The 25,992-nt window shown below is 55.7% G+C and overlaps 1 protein-coding gene across 2 annotated transcripts in view; it reads left to right on the top strand.

The window, feature by feature from the left end:
* Nucleotides 1-25,992, top strand: part of TEX264 (testis expressed 264, ER-phagy receptor) — a 29,226-nt gene that overhangs the window by 1,797 nt on the left and 1,437 nt on the right. The window contains exons 3-5 of one of the 2 annotated variants that reach the window (XM_082847336.1): nt 1,629-1,920; nt 10,284-10,505; nt 23,017-23,185. In XM_082847336.1, the coding sequence (XP_082703462.1) occupies nt 1,663-1,920; nt 10,284-10,505; nt 23,017-23,185 (649 nt within the window). In that variant the 5' untranslated portion in view covers nt 1,629-1,662. The remainder of the gene's footprint in view (nt 1-1,628; nt 1,921-10,283; nt 10,506-23,016; nt 23,186-25,992) is intronic. The other variant, XM_082847337.1, reaches the window with a different exon arrangement.

The raw sequence follows: 25,992 nt of genomic DNA, 5'->3' as shown, positions 1-25,992 counted from the left end.
CACCTCAAGGTCATGATGCCAAAGGTTTAGAAGTTTACTTTGCGTTTTTTGTGAGACAAACACTGTGTGCACATTGACTCCAAAGACAGTTTTTCAGCAAAAAATTTTGATACCCAGAACCCACAGGGAACAAATTATTCCATACAGCTGTTTTCCATAGGGTCAACATGTTGATTTTCAGCTCCTAAAGCTTTTAAAATTTTAAGTACTTGGGGTGAGAATGTTCTTCCAATGGGTCAGATGCTTCCATTCCTCTTTAAATAGTCTTCTCTGTGGTGTGATTTTTTTCCCCCCCTGGGTGACGCAGGTCAAGCCCTCTGTGTAAGAGGGTTAGTTTTCTGGCCCCAAGTTTCATGGAGTTCCGGGCAGTCTGTCTTGAATGGCTCATACACCAACCTATGTGTTGTGTCGCTAGGCCTGCTCTTTGATAGCTTGTCTGCTTTTTATTTTTTTCTCCCCTGAAACAAGTATCTTTATTGCTTGTACCATGCAAATAGCAAATACGGGAAACAGGGAAAGGCCATTGAGGAAGAGGGAGAATTGTCAGACAAATGACATACACAAAAAGGAAAAAAGACACCCCTGCCCTGCCCCAGCATACCTACCCCAGGATGGCTTCCTGTAAACTACCTAGTACAGGAGGTCAGGTGGGGAGATCAGAACCACAAAAACTGAATTCCAAACATCTGGAGATGTTGGGGAGAAGGGAAGGAAGGGGGAGGGACAGGGCAGCAAGTGGACCCCAGGTGTGGCTCCTGCCAGGCTAGCACCCCTCCACCATAGGATGAAATGCTCCAGCCGTGGGTAACTTTCACAGCTACCTGTTGTGTCTCCACTTCTAGCAGTCTTTCCTCCTCCTCTTCCTTGCTGTTTCTAATCTATGGACTGGGAAAGTGAGATGAAACTTGTTAGCACCGGTAGCTCCGCTCAAGTCTGGGAAGCATAGTGCTAGACTTTGTTCTGCCTGCTCAGGCTATTTTAACCTCGTCTCTCCTTTGGTTCTGGGTGGGTGAGCTTGTTGGAAAGCGGTATTTCACGGGCCAGATGTGCTTAGCAGAGGAGAGCTTCCTACAAGAGTCCCTTCCTGTGGCACATTTTTCCCCCTGACGTTTTGTTCCTTATGGTTTCCCTGTTTTTAAATACGTGTTTGGGCCCTGTGCTTGCCTGTCCTCCCTCTGGCAGTGGCCCATGTGGCTTGGGGAGTCTGGGCAGGCAGTGTGGCTCAGTTGTGGTAAGGAATAAGGAAGAGGCAATGTGGGGAAAAGGCAGGCTGGCTGACGTCTGGCCCAGCTGGGGTGGCTGGTCAGGGCCAGGAGTATGTCCCTGGCTGACTCACTCCTGTGCCCCTCTATGACTCAGCTACCCCAGGTGTGACCAAGGCTGCCAGCTGACAGAGCTGCTCTGAGAACCTCAACAGTTGTGATTAAGAAATAAAGAGGCTTGTAGCTTCAGTCATCCTTTGTAACTCCCTTCTAGGTCACTCTGTGTGTAAACACCTCTGGCTCCTGCCTCTCCCACATCAGAGCACCCAAGGCAGGGCTGAGGTTGGGCCAGAACTGGCTGGCGGGAAGGTGGGCACATTGGTCAGACAGGCTACCAGCCACCTCTTCCTTCTGTCTCCTTTGCAGCTGCCTTGGGGTGCGGCCTGGGGGGCACAGAGCCATGTCGGACCTGCTACTCCTGGGCCTGATTGGGGGCCTCACTCTGCTGCTGCTGCTGACGCTGCTGGCCTTTGCTGGGTACTCAGGGCTGCTGGCCGGGGTGGCAGTGAGTGCTGGCTCACCCCCCATCCGCAACGTCACCATGGCCTACAAGTTCCACGTGGGGCCCTATGGTGAGACTGGGCGGCTTTTCACAGAGAGCTGCAGTGTCTCCCCCAAGCTCCGCTCCATTGCTGTCTACTATGACAACCCCCGCATGGTAAGGAGCCTCCTGGGCCCTGGCTGGGGTTCTACCCCATGGACAGACATGGGGCAGGGCTACTTGGGCAAGGGGTGTTCTGGTTTCTGGGGAGGGGTGGGAAAATCGTTGAGCTGGCTATGCACACCACCTCCTCTCTGAGCTTGAAGCTCCTTCCAGATTTAATCTGGACTTCTGCTCCAGACATCTATATGCTGGCTTTCTACTTGTCACGATCTAATTTTCCTGGCTTGTCTCTGCCCATGGACTTCTGAGTGCAGGGGGCCACACCACTGTGAGTCCCTAGCCTCTGAGGGGGCGTTGGTCTGTTGCCTCCTCTTCTCTCCCTCCCTCAGCCCCATTTGAAGCCAGCACTCTAAGACCAGGCCATTTCAGATGCTGCCCTCTCTTTGAGGTCATATCATGTTTCTTTGCCTTCCCTCTTTCAGCTCTTGTGCTGAAAGAAGGTGGAATCTTCCAGCCATTATGGTGGCCCCTGGCCCAGGGATAAGGCATTTCTTTGGACATCAAGCTGCCTGGTTGGGAGAGTGCTTTGGGGGCAGGTGGAGCCAGGTGAGCTGTCCAGAATGTCCAAGATGCTGGGGTCAGAGACTAACCTGACATCAGTGACACCCTGTAGGCATATGGCTGTATTTACAGCCTGTGGTGAATCAGGACTCACCAATATGGCCTCCTGCCATGCCATGAGGTGGTGCTGCCCACAGCTGCATTGGGCTGGCAGCTCTGCCAAGGGTTCTTCAGCCTCCAGCTCTGAGCCTTGGCACACCAGGCATTGAGAATCCCCAGCTCTGGTTTTCTTGCCTGGAGAGCTCAAGTGGGCAAGGCCTGTAGCCTCCATACCATGTGCTGAACAGGCCTCAATGGGGTACTCAGTCAAAACAAGGGTGTGCTGACTCCCTCTCTGTGCCAGGTTCTGCTTGACACCTGCACTCTGGAGATTGAACAGACGTGGCCCTGCCCTCAGGAGGCTTTGTGTGGTTGGCAAGTCAGCCCTATACAGATGCATCTCCAGCAAGACACTGTGTTCAGTGCTCACAGAACTTTGAGTGAGCTGTGGGTTTGCCTCAAGTCTGCCAGGGAGGCTCAGAGAGGAGGTCTTCTGTCATGAGTAGAATTTTGCTCTACTGGAAAGGGCCTCCTGGCTAAGGGAACTGCAAAGTGCAGGCCTGCAGATGTCGGCTGACAGAGGAAGTGTGGCAAGTGAACACGTGGTGGGCAGAGAAAGATGTAGAAGGGTTTGCTGGGCCAGGTGGTGGGAGGTACAGTAGGTTGGGAGGAAAGGTACAGCACAATTTGCCACCTTTGATTTAGGAAACTAAGTGGATGGCAGGTGGAGGAGGGAAGGAGACGAGGCAGGGGGCCATCGAGGAGATTGGGCTGGGTCTGGGTGAGAGGTGATATGGCCTGGTTGAGGGATGAGTAGACATTGAGGTTTTGAGGTCACATGGCTCGGAGATGGCACTAAGTGACAGTCAAGAACACTGGGGCCCAAGTGTGATGGGGCAGGCATTGGGCTATGGGAAGCTCCTAGACCAGATGCCAGGCCCCCACCCTTGCAGAGGTCTCTTGTGTAAGTCCCCTTCCCTCCTCTACCCTCCCCTGGACCCTGCCCCTCCTTCCACATCTGACCCAGTTGGAACCCTCTGCAAGACCTCAGTGGGAGGGATGAGGGTCCTTGCAGCTGCCTCTTTCCTCACCGGTATGTCCTGTTCCAGAAGCAGTACATTGCCTCTTGAGTTGGAGGTGCTAATTCCAGAATGGGAAAGGGCCAAGGCAGCACGGTACCTTTGGGTCATTGCTGGAGGCTGGTTCAGGGAAAAGTGAGATAGAAGAATCCTGGCATGGGACAGTCTCCCTATGGCCTCCTGACCCAGCCACCTCCAAGCAGCCCACTGTACAACTCTCCTGGAGGTGTGGTGGACTGTCTGAGGTGGTGGGACTTGGGTTTCCAGGGTTGGCTGGGCACAGCCCGACTTTGATACCAGTCTGGGGGCCCATGGCCTGAGAGGACAGACTCAAGTTTAGCAGTCCTGGGTTTTGATTCTGTCTCACCACTGTCCTGCTGTGTGGTATTGGGCATACCACATACCCTCTCTGAGCCTCCATTTCCTCATCTGCAGAGTAATGTTAAAACTACTGCTTATAGGTAGGCTGTCAAGGGTTAAATTAAGTGACATAGGTGAGCCATTCACCCCAGTACCTTGCCCTCAAGAAGTTGTTGTAACAACAACAAAAAATGGGTGGAAAAAACACTCATGCTACTTAGGTGTGATGAGGGGTTGTTAGGCTGGGCACTCATAACCCAGGCTTAGACCCTAGGCCTGGCTGTGACCATCTGGTTGGCACAGAGAATGAATATATATGTCTAAAAGTGGCCCCTCTGATCCTGTCCATCCCAGTCCTTGGTCACTCTGGAAGAAACTTGTGTCCCTATTCAGAGCTGGGTCACACCCTGGCACCTGCAATGGCTCACCTGCCTGGCAGAGATCCTAAAAGGTTCAGGGAACCCTGGACCCCCAGGCTTCAGGTGCTCATGGCTATCACAGACTATCTGGTCCATAAGGAACTGAAGCCTCTGGGTCCACACTGCTGATATTATAGAGGAGGAGACTAAGGAGCAGTTAGCAGGAGTTGTGGTACTATCTGAGTTTACTCATGCTTTTTTATTTTCATTTAGCAAATATTTGAGCACCCTGTCTGTGCCACTCTGTCCTGGGCACTGCTGCACAGTGGGGACCAAGGGGCCCAGCCCTCAGGCCATCTCAGTGGGGGTGGGGGGTGTCAGGGAAGCCTGAAGGACAGGCCTCATCCAGTCCTGGGGAAGGCCAAGAAGCCAAGCTTTCTGCTCCCCAGCTGCCTCCTACAGCAGTGTCCAGCATGGGGCCCTGCATAATATGGTTCACAGAAGGAAGGGACAGGATGTAGGCTGAGCTGTGGAGTGTCCCATCCCCATTCCACCCTCCCCAGCACAGCACAACACAACAGGAGCCAGAACCTGCTTCTCTGAGTGTGGGAGGAAGTGAGGCTATTTCAGGTTCTGTGAGTGGGGCAGTGAGTGACCAGGTGAGAGGTGGCCATGTGCTCTGGGTGCCGCCCACCCCCGTGAGATATAGACTGACAGCTCCCCAGCCACACCCCGTCCAGGCCTTAGCTGGCCTTAGCTGGACAGAAGGAGGCTGGTTCCTGAGAAAGGCCTGGTGAGGCTCCCCTGGTCTGTCTCTGGGCTCAGGAAGTGACACAGAGAAGGGTACCAACAAGGCAAGATTGTGGCGATTGCAGTGGACCATTTCATATGAGATGCTGCTTGAGCATATATCCTGGAGATACATATGTATGTCTGTATGTCAGTTGGCCACCCAGCCCTATATTTTGGAGTTCTCATGGGATAAGCCTGTAAGATCTGGGCGAGTGGTTCTTGTGGTGCAGGAAGAGGGATTCCGTTCTTCATCCCTGAGGGCCTTGGTGGAGGTGGGGGGAAGGAAGGAAGGAGCATGTGGCAAGAAGTTGACAGACTCTGGCAGTGGCTCATAGGTGTCCCTCTCCTCTCCAGGATGCCACATTCATGGAGTGTGGCCATTTCCTCTTTTTTTTTTTTGTCAATGATTTTTTTTTTTATATATTTGTTTGTTTGTTTGGCTACACCGGGTCTTAGTTGTGGCACACAGGCTCCCAGTCTCAGCATTCGGGATCTAGTTCCCTGACCAGGGATTGAACCCTGGCCCCCTGCATTGGGAGTGCTGGGTCTTAACCACTGGACCACCAGGGAAGTCTCGTCATTTCCTCTTCTAAGTGCCAAGGGAAGGGGGTGATTCCAGAGTCAATCAAGGATCTGTCCCCACCTCTCCACCCGCCCCCTCAGCACACGCACAGACACACACACACAGATCCAGTTCTGTCCTGCCTTTGTATAGTTCTGCCCTCTCTCTCCTGCTTGGACAGTGACTTTTGCCTCCCCTCCTGGGACTAGTTCCTCTGGGAGCCTTGGGTGTTGGGAAGGAGGTGGAGAGGACCCTGAGCACCTTATTTGATCCTAACCAGTTCTGGCCTGTTAACAGGCCCTAATGGCTGGGCTGCTGTTCCTGTGCCCATGGGCCTGTCCTGTCTGCCAGCCTGGCCCTCCTCCTCCTGCCCCACCCTCTGCTGCCACCGCCTCCGCTGCTGTGTTTGGGGCTTAAGTAACCTGCCTGCTTGCCTGCCCTTGTGGGGAGCTTGGCTGAGGCCGGTGGGGCATGGCAGCCTGTTCAGCTCACCTGGGGAAGGCCTAGGAGGGAGTGCTGCCTCCAGGCATGGAGGAGTTTGGGGAGGGGACTGGTGGCGGTTGGGTACTGCCTTTAGTGAACTAGACCACACTGAAGTTTCTTTTTCCCCCTAGTCCACTGAGAATTGGTTTACGGTCACCACGTCTGCAGGGGCTGAGGCCAGTAAGAGTTTTCTGACGTAGGCCTGTGCCGTACTTCCCCTTCAGTATATGTGGGGATGGTGCCCCCTGCTCTCCCTGGAGGCACTGAGGTCACATGGAGCCTGGGAAGGGGTGGGGTGAGGGAGTAAGATTTCCCAGGATTGAGCCCTCAACAAGGGCAATGGGAATGTGAGCTGAGCTGATGCTTCCTGGAGGCCCAGGCCATCACCTACCCCAGGTACCCTGTGATGATTTTCTGCTAGATGGAATCTAGGTTTCTGCTCACAGCAGGTTAACTGTGGGCCCCTGTGGAAAGGTGGGCTGGGTAGTCTGGCCAGGGAGGAGTCAAGGTATCCCTCTGGGTCTGGGATTGGCAGACAGTGCAGCTGTCCCAGTCAGATTATGCAGGTTATGGACCTGGGGTGGCCCATTTCTAGTGAACCCAAAGGCTGGGTTTGGTCTGGGCTAGCTGACACCATTTTTTTCTTCCTGGATCCTGGAATTTATTGATCTTGTCCAGTTTCCAGATTCAGTGAGGTCTTGGCCAGGCAGAGACCCTCTCTTCGCTATGGCCTCACACAGCAGGGTCAGCAAGGTACTGCAAGGCCTCTCCAGAAGGGGCAGTAGGGCCAGCTTGTACCGGGAAGCTGTCGGTTCCAAGCAGACTGTGCTCTTCTTAGAATGCTAGGACTCAAGAGGCCTCACAGCCTGAAGGAGATAACTCTGGTATCTCCTTCCTAGCACTTTTGCTCTGAGGGCAGATTCTGGATGGGCCTGCCTTACTGAAATTGGTGGTGGGTCTGGCCACTGCCCTGTCTCCCTGGTATGGTTCCTTGCTGGTGCTAGTTCTGGTCCAGCTCTTGTTCTAGTCATAGGTACCCAGAGAAATGACTGATACAGGGAAGAAAGGGAGAAGACAGAACTGGAAGGCCCAGCCTGCCCTTCGAAGATCAGGCCCAAATAAAGACATTGTATTGAACCAAGGTGGGTGGGGTTTCTAGCCATCAAGACACTCCTGCTTTCTGGGCCCTTGACCATCTCAGTGGGCCATTCCCCTGGAGGTAGGCCTGGGCTCTCCTGGGAGCCCAGGAAAGCCTTCCCCTGCTCTGAGACCAGCCTTGCCACTCCCCAGCCTGTCTTAGGCCCTGCCCCATCTCCTCCTTGCTGGTGCCTGGTTCAGATGTCTCCCAGCTCCCGCTTGGTATGGGGCTGCTTAGCAGGTGGTGGGCTTGCTGGGTAACCTCCGAGTCTGCCCCTTAGCCACTTGGACAGGGGAAGGGGCAGGAAGTGTTCTCACTTGTGGAATTGAAAAGTTGCTCAGACAGGAAGGGAGTCCCTGTGCCCAAGATCTCAGGAGCCCTGTCTCCTTATTAGCTGCTTCCCTCCCCCATGACAAGAGTTCCTCCTTTTTCAAGGGAGAGGGAGAGGAGGTTTGCTCATGATGCAGAGCCTGTGCGAGCAGGTTTATGCATGCATGCCTGTACTATCGCTGAAGAACTTCTGTGCACAGGATCCTGGACCTTTCTGCCTAGAGCCCCGGAGTGGTGGGGAGGAGAGGCCACCAGTTACAGTGCAGCAGAAGACCTGCTCCCTCTGGTGGGCATTTTGGGATCAGAGAGGAGGAGCTGCTTAGTGAGGAGCAACAGAGGCTTTCAGGAGGAAGGTTGAGCTGAGTTTTGAAGGATGGTTGAGTTTCCCAGGCAGAAAGAACTCTGCAGTAGGGTTACGAGGACATTTCAGGCAGAGGAAGTAGCCTACGCAAAGGGAGGAAGCATGGGAGGATGTGGCATGTTTGGGGAGCTGCAAATAGTTCTGTGTGGGGGTGTGGTGGGAGAGGAGGCTGGTAAGGCTGGCTGGCCAGAGCCCGGATTTGTCTCTCCCTCTGCCACTCACATGATTAGTGGGCACCTGCCCACCTGGGTCTTGGCCCCTACTCAGGCCTAGGGATGCAGAAAAGGAGTGCTAGGTCAGTGTGTGGACAAATCCAGGCAGTGTGTTGTGTTGGCCACCCTGAGACAGCCTTGCATGCTGGCCTCGGAAGTTTCATCATAGAGGTCAATTGGGATCCATTGAGAGGTTCTAAGCAGGATGATCACAGGTGTTCTGGTGCCTTTGGGGGACTGAGAAGGATGTGGAGCTGGAAGGTCCGTGAGGGCTGCTGAGGTGATCAAGACCCTGGGACCCAAACCCAGGCAGGCCAGGTGTTGGAGAGGAGATTACCAATTGACCTTCCATCCATTTCTCTGTTTAACCTGTATTGGATGTTTCTTTTGTATAGCATAGGTCGCTAGGGTTAGTTAGGAACATGAAGATGGGCTTTGCCGCAGACACTGTCCTTTGGTCTGTCAGCAGGCGGCCTGCCAGAGCCACCTGCCTTTCTGGCCATCCTCAAGTCTTGGGTGTGAATGGTGCAGTGGCACCATCTAGAGACAAGAGGTGGTACTGCAGTGCTCTCCAGCGCCTCTGGGTGGGGTGGGAGGAGCGTGAGGTTGAGAGAACTGACTGAGCTGCAAGGTTGACTTGATCTGGGTAAGAGTTTACAGCACAGTATTGGAGTCTGTGGGGGTTGCCATTGAGCCACCCTGAGAGGCTCTCCAAGAGGGTGTTTGGACCTGAAGGATGGGCAGGGAGGAGCTACATGTTCAGAGTTTTGGGTAGATGGGCATCCTGGGCCAATGGTTACGTGTTTGGCCGGTGTCATAGCTACTAATAACTGACAACAAGTATGGAGCACTTGCTGAACCATGCTCAGTCCTCATGTGAAGTATCTCACAATTCTGTAAGTTGGTATCGAGGAACTGGGGCTTCAGGAAACCAAGGGACTCATCCAGAGCACAGGACTCAAGATTCACACCCAGACCTGCCTCTCTTCAGAGTTGTGGTCCTGACCATTGCACCATATTGCCTGCCACGAGAGCCCTGAGTTATGCTTAATGACATAGGATTCAAGGGGACCAGGGCTGCAGAGAGTGGGAGGTGACCCCCAGGGACTACGCAGAGGTGGGAGTCAGTGCCCAAGTTTCAGGCAAAGTGAGACTCTGCATTGGCCAGGGTAGGAAGGCAGAGCAGGCCTGAGACACCCCTGGGGGATTGTTGACAGGACTTGGAAGGGGCCAATGGGAGGGCAGAGACAGGTAAGAATGACTTCACGGTACTGGGAAAGGAGGCTGAGGAGAAGAGCAAGTGGAGGTAGAAGGAGTTTAAATTTAGGGGTCAGTGGCCCCTGAGTAGGGCCTTCAGATTGAGGAAAACCTGGGATAGAGAGCAAAAGGTCTGTGGTAAGTCTCTTGGATTTAGGAAGAGATACCCCTGGGGACTGGTACAGATTCAGGTGTCAGGAGGTGAGACAAACTGGGACCCCTGATACCAGAAGGAAAAGCAAGTGCTGGCCCTTTCAGGCCTGGAGTTAGGCCTAGGAAGTGTTGGAGACTCACGTAGGAGCCCTTACCTGGGTGGGGTTTGTGGGAGCCAGGGGAGGGAGGGGAGCAGAGTGAAGTGAAGTGTAGGTACTAGGGGTCCAGGGAGACTTAGGGGGAACCAGCAGTCTCAGCTAAGAAGGGGCTTGGGAAGTGGGGCAGGGTTTAGGATAGGGTGTGGGTTGGAGAGGAGATATTGAGGCCCTGGTGATGATGGCTGGCCCTGCCTAAGAGCCTGGGGAAGAGGATCTCCCACAGTTTGATCAGCAACCCAGAGTTCAGTTCTGCTTCCTGACCAGCCCTTCTGTGGCCCCTCCACAGCTGGCAGGAGCCTGCCCTGTGCAATGGAGGGATGGAGAGTCCTGCAGCGGGATGCCACAGGCCGGGTTTCAGCAGGAAATTGTCATCTCCATTATGGTGTCTGGGGCTGCGTGGCTTGTTGGAGCTAGTGGTTCTGCCAGGCCCAAGCTGGCACAGAAGCCAGGAAGCAGGAGGTCTGTGGGCCTCCTTCCTTTGCCCAGCCCTGACACCCTGCTCTGCTTCCCCAGGTGCCCTCTGAGAAGTGCCGCTGTGCGGTGGGCAGCATTCTGAGTGAAGGTGAGGAGTCACCCTCCCGTGAGCTCATCCGACTCTATCAGAAATTTGGCTTCAAGGTGTTCTCTTTCCCGGCACCTAGCCATGTGGTTATGGCCACCTTCCCCTACACCACACCCCTGTCCATCTGGCTGGCTACCCGCCGTGTCCATCCTGCCCTGGACGCCTACATCAAGGTGAGACACAAGTCTGGTGTGTGTGTCAGGGGGCAGCCAGTCCTTTGAGTGGGTGCTGGGGAGGCCTGCCTAGCCTGGGAGGAAGAGGCTGTTTGGGGAGGGCAGCACCTCGTGGAGCAGGTGCCTGTGGAGCTAGGAAGATGGGCAGAGGCTGCTGGCATTTCTTCCATACACCCGAGACCTCTTGGGCCCCAAGCATCTCCCAGGAGTACGGGTAGTTTGTTCAGAAACCCAGTCTTGTCATTTAAGCTCTGACTTGGAACAAAGACATCCTTAGTGCTCAGCCCCCACTCCAGACCCACCCTGTCCCTATCCTGCTGGGCCCTGCAGAGCAAGGGCCCTGAGACAAACTTTCCCTGTTGTAAATTACTCCTCCTCTAAAACATTTTGTAGACTTGGGTGCTAGGGAAATGATCCCAATTTGGGCTTGGAAGTGATCGTTTATTCATCTGTTCAACTTGTATTTATTGAGTGTCTGTGCTAGGTGCTATGCTGGATGTGGTGTGACATACTGGTGCATGAAATAGGCATTTACAGTGAGGTGTGGAGATAGGTAATAACGTCAAACAAAAACGGGATACATGCTAGGAAAGTACAGGGTGAGAAAAGGCAGGGAACCAAGTGCACAGAGTGGTCAGGGACAGCTTCTCGGAGGAGGTAACTTCTCAGGCAAAATCCTAGAAGAGCCCTTGGAGGGGCGGTAAGAATGTTCTAGGCAGAGCTAGGGTGAGGAGCGTGGGTTTGATCTAAAGGCAGTGGGAAGTCACTGCAGAGTTCCAGCCAGGATCCGAGCTGCGCCTTTGCAAGATGGGCTCTGCTGTCGTTGGGAAGGGTAGGGCTGGACCATGGCTCATGGGGGCCGGGTGGAGGTGCTTTGAAGCTGTTATGAATCCTGCCGTGCATGGCGGCATCTTGGGCTGGGGCAGTAGCTGTAGAGACGCAGACAAGGGTGGAGACTGACAATTTGTTTTGGAGGTAGAACTGATGGATTTGTGGATGTGTTGGATGATGGGAAGAGGAAGGAGTGGGAGGAGTCACAAGTTGCAGTCCCCTCTGGGCAGGGCAGGTGGGTGAGCGTGTAGTGGTGCTTTCTACTGAGGTATGCAGGGCGGAGGGAGGAACTGGTTTGGGGGGCCAGCTCTGTGGGCTGTGTCAGGGAATCTGCCTGAGGGACGTCTTAGATGGGGTGTGGAGTCCACAGTGATGTGTGTAGTCTGGAGTTCAGAGAGGATTGGGCTGGTGAATATGTTTGGTGACGTGAGCCTATTGACAGTATTTGCCCTGGAGGGTGGCTGAGGCAGCAAAGTGTACAGAGGGCATGGCCAGTGTGGCTGGGATCAGGGAACAGGAGAAAAAAGTTAGCAAGAATGTGAACTTGACGGTTTTGGAAGAACCTGGTGGCTTGTTCTCCAGAGCAGCTTGGGAAAAGGGACAGGGCCTTGGTGATGGAAATGGGAGTTCAGACACGACCTGGTTAAGTGTCTGGTATCAGGGCTTGGGAATGAATAAATGGGGCCCTGGGTCACCAGCTGTGGCCTTCGTGGGCAGAGACAGGAAGAAGAAACAGGAGGGCTGCTGTGGTAGGGAAGGGGCATGGGGAGGATGGAGGAGGATTTCCTTTGTGAGATGGAGGTTGGCAGCCAGAAGGGTGCTGGGCGTGGGGTCGGGCCGGAGGCTGAGGGGCAGGGTGAGGCAGGAGGTGGGGGAGCTGGCTGGTGTTGAGGGCAGGAAGAGAGACATCAGTGCCTAAGGCCTGCTCAGCATTTCACCCAAGGAAGGTGTCTCTGGTCTTGTCTGTGTCATCCTCAGCTTCAAGGGCCAGTCTGGAGGAGCACCCCTGGGAAGAGACTTTCTGGGTTCCAGACCTCAGAACAGGACATGTGGTGTGGTGGCGAGCAACTCAGCCACCACAGCCTTTTCTTGGCTTCAGGGGTTTATTTTTAGACACCTTTGTCCAAATTTCCTGGCCCCTGACAGCTTCACAAGTTGCCTGGTTTTGACGTCACCTCTTTGATGAAAGCCCTTCCTCCTACCTCCTCCTCCCGTGGGAGCCTGTCAGCTGTGCTCTGGGCTTGATTTTCTTGGGGTTGGGGCTGCAGCAGGGGGCGTACCATCCTCTCTCCTGCCTGTGATGAGGAAGCCTGACAGATGCGGGGCAATGCAAGGGGCTTCTCAGGGATGTCTGCGAGGCGTGCTGTGTGGGCCTGACCACCAGCTGGGAGAGTGAGACAGATGCCGGGCTGCCCTCAGTGGAGGCACGGCCCAGGTGCTCTGCTGGTTTTGGGGGTGAGGAACAAACCCAGGTGAAAGACGAGGAAGGGGCCGGTTCTCTTTGTTGGTCTCAGCCTGCAGTGGACAGGGGGTGGCCCTGTGCCTCTCTTGGCCTAGGTGACAGAGAGAAGAGAATGTAAGGCTTGCTCTTACACCTGCCCTCTTCCCCACTGCCCTGAGACCAGAGAAAAGAGGCTGCTAATGAGACTCTGAGCGCTTCTGACTGTCCCAACCCTGACAGCTGGCTGCCTTTAACCATGTGTGCGTGCGTGTATGTACATGTTACGTACATGTGCGCGTGTCTTTTTTCTCCACCCCACTGGCTTCTCTCTGGATCTGAGGCTGGGTCTGCTGTGGAGTTGCTTCAGATGCAGTGACAGCAGCCGGTCGGCTTTCTATTTCAGGAGTGGTGAGGGCGGCAGTAGCCAAGAGGAGGGGAGGGAGGGCTTGGCAGGCTCACCTGCTTCCCCAGAGGCTGGGGCGAGGGGTGGAGGTGAATGATCTCAGAGCTTTGGATGAGGGAGGTGGAGAGCAGCTGCTGTTCCGGCAGTGGCAGATGTCTGAGCCTGGGACAGGATTGGTCTCATGGGACAGCAAGGTCCTGGGGGTTCTCTGTGAGGAACCCAAAGACAAGCATTTGTCAGGGCTCTTGTGGGGATTCTGGAAGGATGGCTGGATCCCAGCTTTGTGGTCTGTGTGGCAGCCCCTGGCTCTCTGGCCGGGCTTCCCCAGCTTGGCAGCCTGGCAAGCTCTAGGGGCTGGAAGTCTGCCTTTCTCCACGTAAACCACTGGGGGCCCCAGGCCAGGCACTTTGGGACAGCATGTGTGTGAGGGGTCCCTGGGTTCTGTGTGACTATTTGTCTATGTGGAAGATGCCCCAGCTTTGTCAGGCTGCTCCACCAGGGTCCAAGGAGTTAGCCTCCAGGGCAAGAGGAGACCACTCCCTGATCCCCAGGAAGGGGGTTCTTCTGGCAGCTGAAGGAGGGAACTGAGCTTCCTTGAAATTGCAATGCCACAGAGGAGGTGGGGACCAGATATCAACCCAGAACAATAGGCAAAGGCCTCAAAATTCACCACAAGGTGAGACCAGTCTTAATGAGCGTCCAGGGAAGGCTTGAGGCACATGGAGCAGACCAGAGATGAGTGCGAGGCCTGGGGTCCCACGTATGGGATTGTGTGTGAGTTCCCTGAGCTCGGTACTTGGCTCATATCTGCAGTTGGTGAGGAGATCACTAAGAGTGTTAGACTGGCCAGCCAAGACCCCCGTGCCTGACTTCCTTTCAACAGGATCTATGATCTTTTCCATAAACCCCCTTCCCCAGGGTCTCTGCTTTCCCCAGGTTTTCAAGGGAGGTCTCCTTGTGATGTTTGGGCATCTCCTGAGTTTAGGGAGGGCATTGTCTGTGTGGAGGCTGGTTGGCTGGGTAAATGCAGGCAGGCCCTGGAGGTCAGATAGTGGCTCTTTCTCCATAGAATTGGAGATGTGTGGTAGGCAGAGCAGGTATAGTGAGCCAGTGGGGGAACCTTGGTGGTAGAGTTCTGGGATAGCTGGGTTGATGGGGCTGTTCTACCAGGGACAGCTGTGAGCAGGGACCCCAGACCTTAGTTCTCAGACTGCTCTGGGGGCCAGAGCCTAGGGGCTGTGCTAAGGTACCCCTGTGGCTGGCAGCCAGTGATAGGGGGCTGCACTCAGACCTTTACTTGCCTCAGCTGGAGTAGCTCTGCCTCTGGGTTTTACACATCAGATGACCTCCTGAGCTTTTGTTTGGAGGAGGATGTTTGAGACTTAACTGGTTTGAAAACCTCTGTCCTAAGAGGGGGACACCATTGGGCAGATGCCTCTTCCACCCCTGGCCAACTGCATGTCTGTTCTAGATCCTGAGGACGCCGTGGCAGTTGCAGTGTGAGTGGAGCTGGGAGGTGCCAGGGCTCATCCCTTGTGCAGGCAGGGGCAGGAGGGGTTCCCAGAAGAGGCACTTTCTGGGGGAGCTGGAAGCTGGACCTGGAGGAAGCCCTGGGGAGTGTCACGGTGGAGATTTCCCTGGAGTGGATGTGACTGAATTCCTGAGTGGTGGGTGATAGGCTGGCAGTGTCAAGGGACAGCCAGCTGGAAACTAAGGAGCGGGGGACTCAGCTGCCTCAGCAGGGTGGCTACAGAAGTGGGTCATCCTGTTGAGCGTGAGCAGGGAGGAAGCTCCCAGCAGCATGGTCAGAGTCTGGGTCCTGCCCAGTGGCTCACAATCTCCTATGTTTGTTTTCCCTCAGACTGTCTGGGTGACTTTGAGGGAGTCAGTGATGGGGGTGGTTTGAGTCCACACTGAGGCCAAAACACCAGTAGGGAGCAGGATGGTCCTGGCAGTGGGAATCCAGGTAAGGAAGCCCCCATAGAATATGAAATTTGGGGTCGTCTCTTTCCCTGCCCATCACCTTTGCTGAGCTAATTTGGGAGAGTTCCCGAGCTTTATTTTTAATAAGGAAGGCCTTCCTGGTATCTCAGCTCAGTCACTTACTCTGCACTTATTTACTGGGCCCTCTTTTGTGTGGCATTGTTTGGGGCATGGAGGAATGAGCTAGGAGGCAGGCATAGGGTCCTAATCAAAGCCAGCATCCCCATTGTTTTACCAGTAACAACAGTGAGACCTAGGGAGGGGAGGTTACCCAAGGTCAGGAGTTGAAGCAGTGGCCAAGTCCAGACTGGATCCCCTGGGCAGAGAATCACTGATGGCTACATGCCTTTTGCCACTCTGCTCTGTCCATGATTGGGGCTGGGCCCAAGAGGCTGAGGACTGTCATGAGCTTGGGATGCACTGGGAGTGGTACCCAGAGTGGGCCTGGGATAATAGCAGCACTGTGGCCTAACACCCGCTTGACCCTCTGTCTCCAGCCCTGGTGGGCAGAGTCATGGGCTGAGGCTGTCGATTTGGGAGCCTGCTGGGGGAGCCAGAAGCAAAAGGCAGGAAGAGCCTGGCTGCCCATTTGCCCAGCAGGGACTCATTAAGGGTTACCTTGGCAGCTGTTCTGGGCACAGGAAGCAGCTGCTGCAGGTGCCTTATTGGTCCTCATGTCCTTACCCTCAGTGAGGTGGAGATGGCTCCAGGGCTAGCTTACCTGCCAGGGCTGCGACCTGCTAATTGGCCTGCCCCAGTTCAGGGAGGACGGTGTGCTCAGTAGCACCAGGACCTGGGGCTGAATGATAAGCCCCCAGAACTCTTTCCTCCCACCATCTCTCCCAGCCACAGGGCTTAGCCTAGGGGGAGTGGGGTGGGGAGGGGAGAGATGGATTCACTGGGAAAGGCAAAGCAACCTTTGGGGGTGCGGAAATTTGGGCTGAGCCTTGAAGGATGGGTAGTGTTCTCCAGGTAGGAAGGCAGGTCAGGCAGAGGCACTGACGTGGACATGGCCTGTGTATCCATTGTGGCTGGAGTACAGGGGAGGAGCAAGAATTTGGCCCCAAGAGATGAGGCTGGGTCCTGCAGGTTTTAGAGAGCCACTAATGGTATGTGATCAGATGAGTGACAGCATCCAGGCTGGCTTTGGAACAGGACTTGAGCACTGGGGGATGGAGAGGAAGAGCCAGAGGCCACAGTCCAACTCTGAAAGAGAGTAACAGAAGTTAGCAGAAAGTAGCAGTGACTCTCCATTCCCAGATTTCCCCGGGCCAGGAGGAGACCCCCCCATCCCAATTCCACAAACACACACCAAGGCTTGGCTTCCCTGACTCCCCTTAGGAAGTTGCCCCTGGATGTTGAGGTGTGGGGACCCACACAGGAGGCTAAGGCTCTCCCCTCTGCCGGCCTGGGACCCTGAAACTTGTTCCTCAGCCTCTCAGGCTTCACCCCTCCCCACTCCCCTACCCCAGTAATGAAAGCACAAAGCCAGCCTTTGCTGGGGCGGGCGTGGGAGCCACCACTCTCGAAATACCAGCTCAGATATTGTAGCTTGGCAGCCCTGCAGGACCCTGGGGGCTGAGGCTTGTCTGGATGGTGCTGTGGGCTTGGGCCATCACCAATCCAGAGAGAGCCTTTTTCCCCAGGCAGATGGGCCTTACCAAGGAAGGATTCTTTTGCTCTTTTCCAGAGAGCTTGGGATTTCAGGAACAAGGAAGGAGGAGAGATTCCGAGGAGGGAGATCCCTCCAGAGCAGAAAAACTCTGCCTTTTAGTGGAGCCCTCAGATCGGGAGAGGCTGTCTGTCTGCTTATGCAGACAGGAAACCTAAGGCTCCAGAGGGAAGGTCTTTCCTGAGCAGCAAGTAGAGGTACCAGTCAGAGATGAGAAATTCAGGGCCTTCTCCTCCTCCCTTACCTTCTGTCTTTCTCCCCATCTCTCCGTCCCCACTTGCCCAGCTGTCCTTCCCTCTGGCACTTCCTGATTCCTCTGGCTCCCAGGTGCTTGACTTCATGGCTCCATCTGCACCAAGCAGCCTTCCTGCTGCTGGATAATCAATCAGCAACATTTTCGTTGGCTTATAAGCCGAACTGGGCTCAAGGTCCTTGACTGCACAGATGCTGCAGACAGTGGCAGGATCTCGGAGAGGGATGGGCTATGGAGCCTGCCATGGCAGCAGCGTCATCTGGGAGGCTGTGGCTCCCCTTCATTTGGAAGGGAGAGTGTTAGGATCCCAGGTCTGAGCCCCTGAGCTCCCCGTGTAGGTACTCACCCCCACACTCCCCAGCCCTCTGCTCTTGCTCCACAAGGGCTCAGAAGGCCAGAGCAGGGCTGAGCTGGGATTGAGTATTGGCTATCTGGACCCTGGGGAAAGGCTGGGCATGGTTGCAGATCAGGACCTGCCTGGCCCACCCAGGTATTAGGATGCTTAAGGGCCTGTGCCCCCTGTGCCTGCTTAGAGGGAACTACTCTCGCCTGCTTCTGCCCCAGCCCACGCTGGTCTCCACTGCTGCTGAGGCCCCCCTCTTGGGCTGCCCAGGAAGCCATGGCCTGGGTGAGAAGCAATATGAGCAGAGGTGTAAATTGCATGGCAAGCTGCCGGCTCTGAGGTGAAAATGAAAAGTCTTCAGGCAGCGGCGGCAGCAGGCACAGCAGGCTGGGGTGCCAGGCACAGCGCCCTGCTCTCCCTCACACCTTCCCCCTTCTGCAGTCTTCCCCAGACTCCCACCCAAGCCTTGCTTCTCTGCCATCCCCTCCCCTGCCATTTGGGGTGGGGGTGGGCTCCCAGTTCGGCCCTGGGCTAGACCTGACCCCAAGAGGGCCTTCATCTCTTTCTTCCATTATATCTTCTAACTGGCTGATTAGTGCACAGAAAAATGGGCTGTGCTTTTGTTAATTTTGTGAGCTTAATATTTTTGGTAGCTTCTCCATTGATTCTTTTTGGGTTTTTCAAGTGTACAATTGTCTTTAAGTAATGGGGGTTTTGTTCATATTTTCCAATTCCTCACTTATTTTAAGATCATCTATTCCAATCTCTTTATTTTACAGTTGGGGAGATTGAGACCCAGGGAGGGGTCAATAGCTAGGCCAAGGCTCTGGGCTCCTGCCCGGAGCTCTTTCTGCCACTTCCTTCCCCCTATGTCCCGTCCCTGGCAACCCCATCTCATTCCTTTTCTCCTTTGCCTCTCATTTGCAGAGCTTTGGGCTGTCCTGCTCCAAGGGAGAAGGGTACTCACCATCCCTTCTGCAGGCTCTCCCTTGCTAGCACTGCAGCATCCCCAGAGCTGTCTCCTGCTGTCACTTCCTGCCCCACAGACAGGCTTAGGTTTTGGTCCGGAGGCTGTTGAAAGGCCCATTGGGTATAAGAGGGAGCATGGGAGAGGGAAGTTGACGGAAGTTCCTGGGCAGAGTAATAACAATGTGCCACATTCCAGCAGCAGCCCCCGCTGCACCTCCCCCATCACTTTGCACATTCGATGCAGACCAGCTGCCTAAGGGGCCTCCAGGGTCTGAGCCCCCACTTGGCAGGGACTGCTATGTGCAGGCGGGTGCACGTCAGTGTCTGTGAAATTAAAAATGAGCATGCCTCACTTCACCCAGTGAAGAGATGCCATCACCTTGGGTGGGATGCAACAGCTGTTTGCTGGCTGTGTGGCTGCCCAGCTCTCCAGCCTGGCGTGGAGGGACAGGTAGGACTGGTCCACTCAGAGTGAACAGGAAGACCCAGGGCCCCTCACTTCAGTGAGACAGGAAGTAGAGGGCTGTGATGGGGTGGAGATTGATAGAGCAGACCTCATCCCTTTCTGGGCCTAGAGCTCATCTAGGAGATGCATGACCCAGACCTTGGCCTGCACCCATTGCCTTGTCCTTTTGAGGATTTGAGGCCGCATAGCTCTGAGCAAACCCAGGTTCTGGGCAGCCTGGGAATGGGATCCACTCTGTCTTCCCTGCTGGGCCTGACCTCTTCTGCACGCCACACTCTCCCCACCCCTAGCCCAGGCCAGGGCACAGGTTGATGGTTTGAGAGCAGAACACCAAATGAGAGTAGTTCAAGTCCTCTCTCTTTCTTCCCTCCTCCCCTCTCCTAATTCAGTAAGAACTACCAGGGGAGGCACTGTGGGTCCTGTGGGGAAACCTTGGCTCGGCATATGCCAATCTGGTGCCTTTGCAGGAGCCCTGAGCTGCACCCCACCCAGAACATGAGCTCAGCCTGAGGTGAGGAGGGAGCGTGTGGTGTGTTCCCAAGGTAGCCAGGTCAGTGGCACCATGGCAGCCTTTTGTGTGCTGCTCCTTCCCTTGTCTGCCAGCACCCCTGTGGGCGGTGTGAGCACCTGGTGTTGGTGCAGGAGTGGTGGAGGGAGTGCTGGTGGCTGAGGTCTCCTGGAAATCCCTGCATTATGGGTGGTGTACCAAGTCCACCTATTGTTTCTGTTTGTGGAAGCCCCAGGGGGGAGGGAATCCTTGGAGGTGTGTCTGAGGGACTGGAACTCTGGAATCCAGTTTCTAGCAGTTCCTAGTGGCACCTTGGCATGATTAGCTGACTTCTTCCTATTAGGCGGGGAGGATTATAGACATCTGCGTCTCTCCCACCTTGGAGCAGGGCTTTGTGATCCCCTTGAGTCTGCGTGTGCGAATGAGTTGCCCTGGTTTGTGGCCTCATCAGGTAGCCCGTAGCTTCAGTGGCCAGAGCAGGTTCCCCTGTCCTGGTGATGCTTCCTCAAGCGTCTGGCTGTCTGGTCTGTGGGAGGGGTTGTGCCCAGGGCTGGGAAGACTCCAGGCCCATCCAGTCAGTCCCCTTTCCCCAGCAGTACCGGCCCAGTGTGGCATTGGCCTGGTGTCCTTGACAGTCAGTTCTCCAAGGGCTCCCTGAGGCTAGCTGAGGGAGAGGCAGCTGGCCTTGCCTTACTTCGATGATTTTCCAATATTTACCAGGTCATCAACACACTGCCCGGACCACAGCTCCTGCTGTGCAGAGAGGACCTGAGAGCTGGCCCATGGCTATCCTCTCTTCCCTCAGAGACTGCACCTGGCTGGGAGGGAAAGGGCTTGTTCTCTCTGCCTGATCACTTAGGGACAGGGCATATGGCTAGTCCTGCCTCCACCCTCCATCCCCAGCCCCCCACTGAACTCATTCTTGGTCAGTGGGCAGAGCGTGGAGAGGGATCTCAAGGAGAGGCTACAGGGACACTTATAAGCCCCTCCCCCTATCTATGGGCCTGGTTTGGAAGTTTCTGCCTTTGCCTTCTTCCTGCCCCTTCTCTGCCCCTGAGTCTGAATTTTGACAGGATCCAGCATGTGTTAAAATGATTTGGGCTGAGCCGTCAATGAGATTTTAATTAGCTCCATGCCTCTCTCCAGTAGGGAGGGCCAGGGTCCCCCAGGTGGCTTGGGTAGGACTGGGCTGGGCTCGGGTATTAGGCTGCCCCTCCAGGGGCCTGGGGACAGGCTTGGGCAGCTGGCATTCTCTGTGTGGGATGCTGTGAGGAGGGAGGGCTGGGCAGGGAAGGAAGGGCTGGGTAGCCCCAGGCCACAGTTTTCTCTCCCTCCTCTGTCTCCCCTGTTCCTCTGTTCTCCCGGATGGCTTTGAGATGAAGGCGACGGCAAGGATGGAGGATGCAGTTTCCATGGCAACGGGGCTGTCCACAGCCAGGCAACTTCAGAACCGGGCTCTCCGGAGGAGGCAGATGCACAGAGCAGCCACAGAGAGCTGCCTCCCGCCTGCCAATGAGGGGGCTGGCAGAGCAGTTGGCAAGGGTGGCTGCTTGGTGCTACCCACCCTGATGCCTGGCCTCCAGGAGAGGGTGGAAAGGGCACTGCTCCCTCTTATCCCTGTTACTTCCAAAAGGAAAGCTAGGCAGGTGGCTTGAGTGTTGGCGAGGGTTGTCTCTGGAATTTCTGGGTGGACACAGGCTCTGATTCCTAGAAGCATCCCCAAAAGCCGACTGTCTTCAGCCCTTGAGAGATGGGCCTCCAGGTAGCTGATCACCTCTCAGCAGCTTCCTTTTGGACCCTTTGAATGCCCAGAGTATGGAATGCTGGTGAAGGCCATGCCCTGATTGGGTTCGGGAGCCCTTTCCCTCTAGCTATCAGGGAATGACCTGGACCTTCTTCAGGGAGCCTCCCTGACCCTGGCCTCATGACCAGTTCACTGAGTGGGGTTCAGGTTTGGCAGATGCTCGCCCCCAGGTGCTGGCAGTAGAGGAGCCCCAGAGCCTGGTAGCTACTCATTCCTGATGTTGTCTTCTTGTTCACCCTCCTCCTGAAGACCAGGGCTGGGGTGGGTGTGTGGGCAGGTGGAAAAGCAGAGGCAGCCATTGATGTGTTTGGAGATGGGAAGAGCTGGGGGCATGGCCTCATTAGATGGCCAAAAGAGCCACCCATGTTAGCAAAGAAGGTCAGACTCAAACTATTAAAAATAATGACTTTCCTTCACTGCCCCTGGAGGTGTCAGGGCTAGGGTGTCCCACTCTGTTCAAGCTCACAGAGTCTTAGGACGAAAGGCCTTGCCTGGGTCACCCATGGAGTCAGAGGCTGAGCTGCAGCTAGACCTTGGGCCGGGACATCCACCCCCATGTGGCCTCCAGCCGGCTGCTGAGGGCCCTGGCTGGATAAAATAAACCTTCCTTCCCTCTCTCTCCTGGGGGCTCATTTTTCTCTCTCTTCACTTGCTTCAACTGGAGGGGGGTTCCTCAACCCTAAGCATGGCCAGGCAGGCAGACAAGTGGAGTCCTGGAGTGGCTTCTCCCCACCGGGCAGTAAGTCTCTCATTACCGCTAAGTGGAAGGCTCATTTCAGAGCTCATGGTGAGAGCCGGACGGGTGCTATAAATAGCCGTGTTGTGAAGGTTGGCGGGTGAGCAGTGACAGGGCAGGGTCCTTGCAATCATCATAGTGGATAATTGTGCTCCATTGCGGGAAGAGGGCAGGCTCAGGAGCAAGATGCACTTGACCCCTGTTCTGGTTTGTCTGTCTGTCTCAGGGCAGCTCTGGCATGTATCTGTGCCCCTTTCACATACACTGGGGGCTACGGAGCACTGGGCTCTGTGTTCACGCAGAAGGGAGTGGAGTGCCTGTCTACATGTGGGGCCCTATAAGCTGGAACTTCAGCCCACTGGGGAGTTGGGCAGTGTCCAGTATTAGACCTACTTGTCTTGTCTGTTCCTCCAGCCTAGAGTCTGCCACCTCCCCCTTGGCTGAAACTCAGGACCCAGGTCTGAGAAGGGGTGGGAACCAACCACATCTGACAGTCTCGGAGGTTGGAATAGACCTGAACCAGCAGGGGAATGGGAGTAAGAGAGAGGTTTAGCTGGCCTGGAGCTCCTATTCAGGGTTAGTCAGTAACATGTCTGCAAGGGCAGGGGCTAGGGGCCTGAGAGTCAGGGGCACTGCCTCTCCTGATATTGGTGGGTCAGTCAGCATTGTCCAGGGCAGAGAGGAGGTCAGGGCCATGGGATCCTGAGATGGCAAGTCTGGCAGGTCAGACCTTGGCTTGGCTTGGGTGCCTGGGGTCAAAGACTGTGGGGTCCCTGTCCTAGGGTATTCTGGGGTGCTAAGCTTCATGGCTCTGTGAGACCAGTGCTTTCTGGAATAGCGTTTTGGTCCCAGGATTAGCAGTGCCAGGCTCCTGGGTTCTTTTAGCACCTGTCCTAGGACTCCCAGGTCCTCAGACCACTGCCCCCTGGAGTATGAGGTCCTGCCTTTAGGATGCTGTGTGGGTGCCTTCGGGAGATTGGGGCAGGAAGCGGAGCCAGCCCCCTGGGAGGGAATAAATAATGGACAGTTCCTGGGGCCACTCAGGGACGTGTGGGTCAGAGGCCCTGTGGGGCTCATTCCGCCTTTCGCGCTCTCCCACAAGGAGCGGAAGTTGTGTGCCCACCCACGGCTGGAGATCTACCAGCAAGACCAGATCTATTTCATGTGCCCACTGGCACGGCAGGGAGACTTCTATGTGCCTGAGGTGAAGGAGACAGAACGGAAATTCCGGGGCCCTGCAGAGGCCAATGATGCCCAGGTGGATGGCACAGGTACGGGGCAGGGGTGTTGCGGGGGGAAGAGGGTGGGGCCTCCTCCCTGGCTGGGTCGCACTGTGGGTGTCCAGGCGAAGCTTCACAGAGGTGGAAGAAGGGACCCGTCTACCCACGTGCAGAGTTACTTGTTCTTAGACACGCAGATCCATGTAGGTGTGGCTTCACACGTTACCCCTGGCAATGCAGATACAAAGACCCTGCCTGGATTCCCTTCAGATGCAGCAGGAGTACCCTTGGAAACACAGATCACAGACAGCTGGATGCTCATGGGAGGGGGCTGAGGCTGCTCAGGAAAGGCATCACTTGGGTGGGCTCGTCAGGAAGTGAGATTGGCTCTGGATATGGAAGGTAAGGAGAGGAACAATGTGTCCCCCAATATGGGGCCCCACCCAGAGCCAGCTGCTTTCTTCCTTCCGAAGAGGAACAGGGGGACTTCCCTGGTGGCCCAGTGGTTAAGAATCCACCTGCCAATACAGGGGACACGGGTTCGAGCCCTGGTCCGGGAAGATCCCACATGCCGCGGAACAACTAAGCCCGTGCGCCACAACTACTGAGCCTGCGCTCTAGAGCCCACGAGCCACAACTACTGAAGGCCATGTGCCTAGAGCCCATGCTCCGCAACAAGAGAAGCCACCGCAATGAGAAACCTGTGCACCACAACGAAGAGCAGCCCCTGCTCGCCACAACTAGAGAAAGCCCACGTGCAGCAGCTAAGACCCGATGCAGCCAAGAATAAATAAATCAATGAATCAGTCAAAGAGGAACCAGAGAGCATGCAGAGGGGAGCCAGGAGATCAGCACCCTGCCCCTTCCATCAGAGCCAGCCTTCCTACCCCAGGTCCAGGCCAGTAGGTTGCTTGCCTGCTCTCAGCCTACCCCCTTTCGTGACCTCTTGTAACCCTGAGCTGTCCCCAGGTGCGAGGGGACCTGCTGGTAACATCCCAAGTGGTCTTAGAGGGTCTAAGCCTTGGCCATGCTGGTGGAGCCTCATGTGACTCTGGAGGTCCATGACCTGTGGCAGTGGTACAGGGCTGGGAGGAGAGTGACTGTCCCTCTTCACCTTCTGCTTTAGGAGACTCTCTCTGTCCATCCAATCTTCAACAGCCAAGGTCACCCTGAGAGACATGTGTTGGCGGGGGCAGGGGGTGGGTACTGGGAGGCAGCCTTCACTCCCTAGGGGCCATGTCCAACACAGTTAACTTCATCTGCCACTTAATTACCTCCATGGGGCACTGCTTCCACCGGCCTGGTAGTGCCTGGCAGACACTCTTCAGTGCCCCTACTGTGGGCACAGGACATACTACAAGGTCAGCAGGCCAAGGCAGTCCCCAGGGCAGGAGGGGAGCACCTTGACCTTCTTTCAACCTCCCTCAGCTGCCTGCACCCCTTTTCTTTTCCCCCCCACCCAGCTCCCCTTTCAAACACCGCCTGCCAGGGTGTTGAAGGACTGCTTGGCACCCACTACAGCTGGCTGCAACCTAGCTCCCACGCCCCCGGCTCCTTGGCCTGTCCTACCCACCAGCCTGCCCACCCATTCCCTGGAGTTGGGGGCAAGGGGTCTCCTCTTCTCTGATAGGGTCTGCCCTGGCACCTGGGGCGGACTCTGGGTGTCTGCCTGCCAGGTGCATGCCACTTGCGCAGCAGTGTGTGGTGGATGCCTGTCTGCCCAAGGCTTGGCCTGTCCCTGTCTGCCTCCCTGCTGTGGCCCCCGCTTGGGCTGGGAGGTGAAAGGGGGGTGATTAGCTGCCTTGCGCCTGTTATTACATTGATGTATTATTTAGCTCCAGAGAGGCAATGAATATTTGATCTTCTTGCACTGGCTCTGGGCAGTGGAGGAGAGAGGGACTGGGGTGAGGTGGCAGCTTCATTTTCTGCTTCAGCAGCCTTTGGGATTTAGGTGCTACCCTGCCTTGCCTGGCCTCTTCTGCCCTGGGACACAGACCCAGGACTCTGGACTTCCTCCTGTGTAGACCTTGATGGAGCTGGAGGGTTGCCACTTCCCTGCCTTGGACTCCTTTGCCAGAAGTGTCCACATGTACCCAGGGGCTGTCCTCATCCAGCATGCTGGTCCCTGGCCTGAAGGGGCACCCCTGGGCTCCTTCCTCTGATCATTCCTAGCCTAGGAACTGGGAGAGGGAGGAGGCAGCTAGCTGGCAAGCAGGCAGGTTCCCATACCTGGGTCCCGAGAGAGCCATTGGGTGGGTGGGTGGATTGAACTTAATGGGGCCAGGGAGAAATTATCCCGCTCCTTTGCTCCTTTCAGGCCTGCAGCCTCTGGGGCACCAGTCATTATTTAAGGCAAGAAAGAGGGGCTGGAGTCCTGCTCCAGGGTCAGAGGGAACCACCTATAATTCAGGGAGTAGTCCTGGCTCACTCTTGAATACCTCCACTCTGGGAGCCATGACTGAGGCCCCAGCAAGAAGAGGGCCCTGGGCCAGCAACCTGGCACTTACAGGGCTCATCTCACCTCTGTCAGTAGGTCCCAGAGGTCATCTTGGGGCCGAGGAGGCTGAGGGAGCAGATCCCACCCCACCCCACCCCTCACCCTGGGCTCCAGCTGAGGTTCAGTGAAAGTTCCAGGCCAAGTCCAAAACGCCAAGCAGTCCCCAGCTGTGCCGGGCTCGGGGCTCAATCACCATGGAGACAGGATCTGAGGAAGCTGGCCCACCCGTCACTTTGTGATGTTTGATAGCTGCCCCCTTCCCTCTCACACAGGAAGGGAAGCATATCCGCCTTTTCTCAATCTGGATTCCTACGCACAGTAGGCCTGAGCTCTTTGCTCCTCCTTGCCACCCCCAACTGCT

This window comes from Leucopleurus acutus (genome assembly GCF_964270905.1).
Source record: "Leucopleurus acutus genome assembly, chromosome: 10".
NCBI classification, from domain to species: domain Eukaryota; kingdom Metazoa; phylum Chordata; class Mammalia; order Artiodactyla; family Delphinidae; genus Leucopleurus; species Leucopleurus acutus.
The sequence above is the reverse complement of the archived record's forward strand: the minus strand, read 5'-3'. Positions and strand labels throughout refer to the sequence as shown.